The sequence below is a fragment of the Salvelinus sp. IW2-2015 genome, linkage group LG27 (assembly GCF_002910315.2).
Source record: "Salvelinus sp. IW2-2015 linkage group LG27, ASM291031v2, whole genome shotgun sequence".
Lineage (NCBI taxonomy): Eukaryota > Metazoa > Chordata > Actinopteri > Salmoniformes > Salmonidae > Salvelinus > Salvelinus sp. IW2-2015.
The window spans coordinates 5270769-5278063 of NC_036867.1; the positions used below are offsets into that span (position 1 = coordinate 5270769).

The 7295-nt window shown below is 41.4% G+C and overlaps 1 protein-coding gene across 1 annotated transcript in view; it reads right to left on the minus strand.

Moving 5' to 3' along the window:
* LOC111953634 (tomoregulin-1) overlaps window positions 1–7001 on the minus strand; it is a 13130-nt gene extending 6129 nt beyond the window's left edge. The window contains exons 1-5 of the mRNA XM_023973037.2: window positions 6322–7001; window positions 1057–1166; window positions 586–715; window positions 399–425; window positions 112–208 (exon numbers count right to left, since the gene is read on the minus strand). Coding sequence (XP_023828805.1) covers window positions 112–208; window positions 399–425; window positions 586–715; window positions 1057–1166; window positions 6322–6475 — 518 coding nt within the window. The 5' untranslated portion in view covers window positions 6476–7001. The remainder of the gene's footprint in view (window positions 1–111; window positions 209–398; window positions 426–585; window positions 716–1056; window positions 1167–6321) is intronic.
* Between the last annotated feature and the right edge of the window lie 294 nt (window positions 7002–7295).

The following is a 7295-nucleotide window of genomic DNA, read 5'->3' on the forward strand; positions in this document are numbered from 1 at the left end:
TAGCTGATGAAGACGAGTCCTCCTTAGACTACTGAGAGTACAACAGCTGATGAAGACGAGTCCTCCTTAGAGACTACTGAGAGCACAATAGCTGCAGTGGAAAGTACTCACAATATATCCTCAGAGTCCACATCGCATTCTGCTCCAAACTTGCAGTTGACGCATTTTGTGGGCTTTTTTCCTCTGCCTGTGCCTGATCCTTCATCATCTGTAGAAAAGGAGAGTATTTAAAAAAATGTTAGCTGTCAAACAGAGTTAATATTGTTCTATTAGTGGTTGGATCTGCAAAGTTTTTGCTTAAGCAGTCTATGTTTAACCAGCTTTTACTGTAACATTGTAACATGGGTTGTCAAGTCAAACGTATTAAAGTGAAGCAAGACCAAGTTACGACACTGTACCTCCGTCGCCTGATCCAGAACTGCCATCTGTGTGTTACAGCATAAAAAATGAGTTAGCTTCAGCTTGGTCTAAAATGACTAATAACAAAATGACTAGGGACAGAACCCGAGTGATGAAAAATGCGCTCCATAAAGGTGATTCTGTACTCTCTTGAGTGAAAGKGTGCAGCCTGCGACTAAGACTCACCTGTATAACAGGCCACGTCAGAGACCTGTGTTATGGACTTCTGCTGCTTGCACGCTGCTCTCCTCAAGAAGCACTCATTCTGATAGGTGTCTCCGTTGGACCCACAAACAGGGATGTACTTCTTCGAGCACTAAGACACAACGGCCAATGAAAGGATGTTACTGAACCATCATAGCCTAGACCAGGGATCATCAAGTAGATTCAGCCACGGGACCAAATTTACTGCAAGAAGCCCAARCAGATATTACATTTGACTAACACCTTGTTTACATTTGTATACGATCACATACAGTATATCTCTATATTATGTGTGKGAATACTATGGGAACAGAGTTCCGAAATTAAAATCAATTGGAGCTGATTTGCTTTGGCAAAGCCATTCCTGCTTGCTTTCTTGCTCATGGCAATGGTAATGACAGTCTTACTTGACAACAGAGAACATGATAGCCTTTATTCCACTGTGTTACTTACATGGAACTGGCAGACACATTTCAGGTCAGCCCCRTTCTCTTGACATGTCCCCCCRTAACGACATGACGCAGCGTCACACACTCTCAGGTCACTTTTCTTCTCAGAYAAATCTGGTAAAAACAAGGTGTTCTTATCAGCAAGGCAGTGMAATACCATTATTTTAGTGCTCCAATTGTAAAACCATATGAATATCTAGTATAGTCTATGTTGTGTACTAGTATTTATGTGACATTGCTTTTCTATCTGGGAAAAACGTTCTAACACGAAGATTGGAGCAAATAGTGTGTGAAAACGTTTAACTCAAAACACAATTCTTTCCCAAACTACAGCCTTTGAGAAGAAACTCCTATGGTATAGCCTACCTGGAAGCACTTTTCTTTACCTAAAATACAGCTAGCCTTGAATCCAAACTGATATGCTCTGTTTCATCACAAAACAKAGTAAATCTGTCTGGATTCCAGGCTAAAATACACTATGAACCAAAGCCCTGACAACTTAAGAGTTCACGGCCACTTGAATACATCTTCCAGTAATGACTTTCATCCATCCGACACACCAAAGCCCATAGCTTCCCCTTTAGCCAGAAATACACTTGAACATCTCTCACACTGAGCGGTATTTATCAGAGGAAGGAGAAGAACAAATCAATGGAAGAGAGGAGTCAATGTAGCGAAGACCCGGGTCATTAGCAACATGTAGCCATCCAACTCCTTTGCCACAAGACATCAATAGTCATCGCCTCATTTCGTCAATGGTTGGACTATTGAGAGATCCGGTACAGAGAGAGCTTAGCTACGCATCGTTTGTACAACTTTATTGAGAGTCAGTGGAATATGCAATGTACAACAGTCACTGCCCAGCATAACTGGACTGAGAAATTGAGTCACTACTGGTCATTCGGACAAGTTGGTCCTCGTTTACACAGTAATGCCTTGGCATTGCATGATCATGKGAAAGCAAAGCCACGAACCATCAACAGGGACCCAGAAAGCTGACTTGAAAAGATTGGAGAAGAGAGTCAAGTCCGATCTGATAATCTTTGATCAGGAGCTCAAGCACATTATACGTGAGAGGCATTCCTGATAGGAAAAATATGATTTCAGGTTGCCAAAGTGGGCTTACAAGGCACTTATAGTAAAGTATGCCATCACAATATTGTTTGAATAAGTTCATCATTAGCCTGGTCATAAGTAGGGAATTACATTGGATTACATCATCAGGATCAATGAATTTGGTCAAAACAACTCCTCAGTGCTGCAAGTCTTCAATATTAACTTTAACCAACCAGTAACAGTAAACTGTCAAAAACATTACGGATGAAGTGAAYTTAGAGGATTTTATTTCCCCTGTTGACATTCAGTTGTAGTATAATCTGTTTTTCACTAGCTTTGMTAACTACAGTAGGTGTGCAAAATGACTGCTGTGCTACTGTGCTAGAACAACTCTAGGTTCATGGACACCCTGAGGGAGAGTTTGAATCTCACAGAGCTCTAATGGAGGAATGAGAAGACCTTCCCAGCCTTCCAGGCAGGTTTGACAGCAGCCATTTACATCCTCCTGGGGTCAACAACATTATCACACAGCACTCCTATCAACTAGCAGAACATTGGAAAACCCCTGGTCTGTGAGATTTACAGGAAGGGGGGAGACATAGGGGGGAGGGAGAGAAGGAGAGAGAATGAGAGAGAAATGAAGACATAAAAGGAGAGGAAGAGAGAAAAGAGGGAGCGAAGGAGAGAAAAAGAGGGAGCGAAGGAGAGCGAGAGAGAGAGGGATGGATGGAGGTAGGGAGAGAGAGAGAAAAAAAGAGAATAGGAGAGGTGATGGGAATGGAAGAATCCTACCCCACTGAGGTTTGAACTGAAGTTCCCTCCTGCTCTCATCGCCAGTCCCCATGAGGGAAGACATATCTCAACATGCAGTAGGAGCTTTATGTTGTCTTATCCCCACTGTTAGAGAAGGTTTAAGAAGAGGAAGCCACTACACAACTAATCCATTGTCTTGAGACAGGTAAGCACGCCACAGGGACTAATAATAACCCAACCTTTCAACAAATGGGAGGCAAAGTAGTTCCAGGCCAAAGATTATAATCAGCCACTCCTAACAATCCCCTCCTCTTCTAAATAGATCTGTGTGCTACTCAACCAATGGTCACAGTCTCGATATAAAGGGGCTAGCCCCGATCCTAGTCACCCTGTACATAAAGGACTATTGACCAAACTGTTCATTTCCTCATTACAGTCACTGTCGCCCTGGGATTCCGAAGCTAGCCCATTAAATACAGGCCATGACCTAAAACTCCTCTGTAATCAATCAATACCACCACTGTATAGGAACACTAGTCTTTAAAACACTGCAGTAGAAGTCATAGTGGTACCAGGGCTTGAATTAAATAAAACCCTAATGAAATAGCATTGATCCTGACCTGCAAAATAGGCGCATAGGTGCAGTAATGTAAGTACGGTAATTCTGGCTGTTTTACCAATGTTTGTTCTTTACAGCAATGCAGGTTAACAACAACCGCGCTTCCACCGAATTCAACCCAATCAATGCATGCCTTGAGAAATACAATCTGTATTTCTCAGTAACAGTGGGGAAACACCACACTTCACTGCATTTAAAGGGACAGTTCACTCTAAAATTAAAATGTTGTCCAATATTTTCAGAAGTAGTCTAATGTCAGGTCAAGCTTAATCCACATCCCACATTATCATTTGGGTATCCTAGATCCAGCAACATGCCTCAACCTGAAAACCATGGAAAAGAAAAGCCCCGAATAAAGGCAAGAAATGATACAGTGATTATATTTTCCATTCATTTCTGAAATGAATCTTTATATCCAGAATACTTACGGTTGCTAAGGTCACATCTGCTATGGGGTTTCCTAAGAGGTTTGGGATCAGCACCCAATTATAGGTTGTTTTTAGGAGCATKGAAGAGCAACCAGGACCATGGGGAAAAGGAATGGCCTGCTTATTGATGGAAGCTAATCAGGCAAGCAGCAAATGTAAACAAATAGCTTGACAAGAGGAAAACATTTGGCTTTATCAGGACAGCTCACTCTTCGTTATAAATTGGACTGCTTTTAAATTAAAGGGGAAACCGTAGCCTACTGAATGAACACAATACATAGGCCTTCATAACAAACAGTTATTATGGGAACGAGAGGACATCACTCATGGTTTATGGGATTATGGAGAGGGTGGAACTACATCCACAACAGGTTAACGTTTCCATTCATCTTAAATATCATCAAACATAGGCCAATCTGTCAAAGTCACACTGAATGTTGGCTTTGGGTGGAACCGATAAGGAAACCACATAGCAGATGTGAACTTTTAGCAAGCATATTATATATTCCGGATATAAAGAGTAAATTTAATTTACCCTCAATTTAACCCACGATGACACTGTATACCGGTGGTGTAAAGTACTTGAGTAAAACTACTTTAAAGTAATACTTAAGTCGTTTTGGGGTGGAGGGGTGGGGTTATTTWTATTTTTGATTACTTTTACTTCACTACATTCCTACAGAAAATAATGTACTTTTTACTMCATACATTTACCCTAACATCCAAAAGTACTTGTTACATTTTGAATGCTAAGCAGGACAGGAAAATGTTCCAATTCACGCACTCACATGCTGACCAGACCGGACACGTCGCGTGCGCGAGCTTCGCAAAATAAATTTAGAAATCCATGTTATTCAATTATTGCACCCACACTGCTTGCGCGCGCCAACGAGCGTCTGCGACACCAAGGGCTAAAATAAATGTCGTTCCTATTTCTGACGCAGATCGSGCTGCAAGTCCTGTCTCTCCCATCTCCTCATTGGTTTATAGAAGCAGGTACYCACGTGCCATCTCCTCATTGGTTTATAGAAGCAGGTACCCAYGTGCCATCTCCTCATTGGTTATACCCACGTAGGTGATAGAAAGACGAACTGTTTTGCCGGTAGTCGTGGTAATACAATGAAAGTTTAGATGCGATCACCATATAATTTAAACGATGAAAATGCCTGGAAGGAGGAGAGATGAMTAGAAACGATTCAGTTGGCCGTTTTATGTGTGGATTAATTGTCGGAGTAGAGATCCTTGTGCATTTCAGGTAAAATAACAACTCAATGTTTATATCCCAGGACAAATTAGCTAGMAACAGCAAGCTAGCTAAATAGGACAAATTAACGTTAGCTAGCAAGAGCAAGCTAACTAGCTAAATTACCATACATGTTTAATGCTTTTCGACCTGTCCCCAAATTAATGTAATTGGTTCAGAGTTTGTTTTGATATTTTAACCTGCGTGTCRTGATCGCGTTTAGTGTGGGGGGGCAAAATAAATGTATGCACGATAGCGCACGATGGCGCACGCGCGCAACCGGTTTGGGCAAGGTGTTATGCAGAGAACATCCCTGGTCATCCCTACTGGCTCTGATCTGGTGGACTCACTGAACACACATGCTTCATTTGTAAATTATGTCGAAGGTTGCACCTGGCTATCTGTAAATAAAAAAACCTAAGTGGTGCCGTCTAGTTTGCTTAACATAAGGAATTTGAAATAATTTACTTTTACTTTCGATACTTAATTATATTTTAGCAATTACATTTAATTTTGATACTTAAGGATATTTAATACCAAATACTTTTAGACTTTTACTYAAGTAGTATTTTACTAGGTGACTTTCACTTTTACTTGAGTCATTTTCTATTAAGGTATCTTTACTTTTTTTACTCAATTAGGTCGTTTGGGTACTTTTTCTACAACTGGTGTATATAAACAAAAGTCATTACTCCTAACTAGGAAACTGAGAAATTACTGWTTCCATTTAATAATGAAACCCCCCAAAAAACAGCAGGACAATCCAGGGTGGGGTTCAAATATAGAAATGTTTCCCTGCATGCACCTCACCAACAAGAGGGGACAGATCGAGCCACCCCCCAATAAACATAGGCCTATGAAATCACATTTCCCAAATGTATACATATATTTTTTTTAACATGCATTGACTCAGTGATTCCTCTTATGAAGCAGTGACACTGCCAGCCTTATGTCTGTCCAATCCAGACCAATTGAGCATGATGTGCTTTGTCTGCTGGGATAGGARATTGCCCAATTACCGACCAGCGTTCATTCAGCAAGGACGATAAACACCTCATGAGCTGCTGTGTTGCAAAAACCCAGGATGTGTGTCGGATAAACACATATCATTCCCATAGAAGTGCTTGCTTTGGAAAAGTTTATTGATAAAGAAAATGTATTGATACTCACCCAAGCAGTCCTTGCCTTTTCCTGAGATACATTCGCTGCTCTCGGGGTAAGAGGCTTGTGCTCCAGGCAGTGTAGAGACGGCCAAAAGGCAGAGGAGAGAGAAAAAACGGCCTGCCGAGGGTCCGGGAGATGAGAGGGGATATCCTATGGACATGATGCTTAAAATGCTGAGTAGAGTGGACACCGTATTTTCTCCAAATCACAACATATGCCTTTTTTCATTCAAATGGCAGAAATACATCAACGAATCCACCAGATGTGAATTGATAGACGGAGAACAAAACGCGTTGTTGTTGGCAAACTGTTTCACCCACGGCTAAAAAAAGGTTTAATCTCCTTTGCAGAACGGGGATTATCTCCCAGCATAGCCATAGAAAAAAACGGCATTATATCGGACTTTAGCTCACAAATTGCACAAACGAAATGTTGGCTTTGCTCTATTGATCGCTCGTCTGGCCGTCGTACGGGATAGGGTGTGCGATAATGAGCTATTTTGACTGTCGCATTTACCTTTGACGCGTCTGCCTCTATTTTATCCCAGCGGCAAACAGCTGGTTTAAAATGTCCCTCCGAGAATATCTCTGCATCCTTCCACAACACAATCCCACAAAGGCGAAAATAAATGATTTTGTTGTAGCAATTTACCCAGACAATGTCTGAGTGAGGTTTTGTGAATCACCATCAACAAAGGATTTCGGTGACGCTTAGGTATCACATGACGCGAGACCACCCCCAATCATTGAAGCACACTTTGCCGTGGAGCGGCAAGATCACACCATAAAATGTGTGGGGAGGGGATTCCAGTTGTAGCCTACTGGGATACGTTATAAAGCGACATTTGCTAAAACTGTACAAAGGCTACAGCCTAAGGATACTAACTTTATTTCGTAATCAAGGAGTAAGACAATTACGTTAATTAAAGTATAAAAAATGCAAGACATATGTGCTCTTTCACGTATAAAAAAAATCTCTCC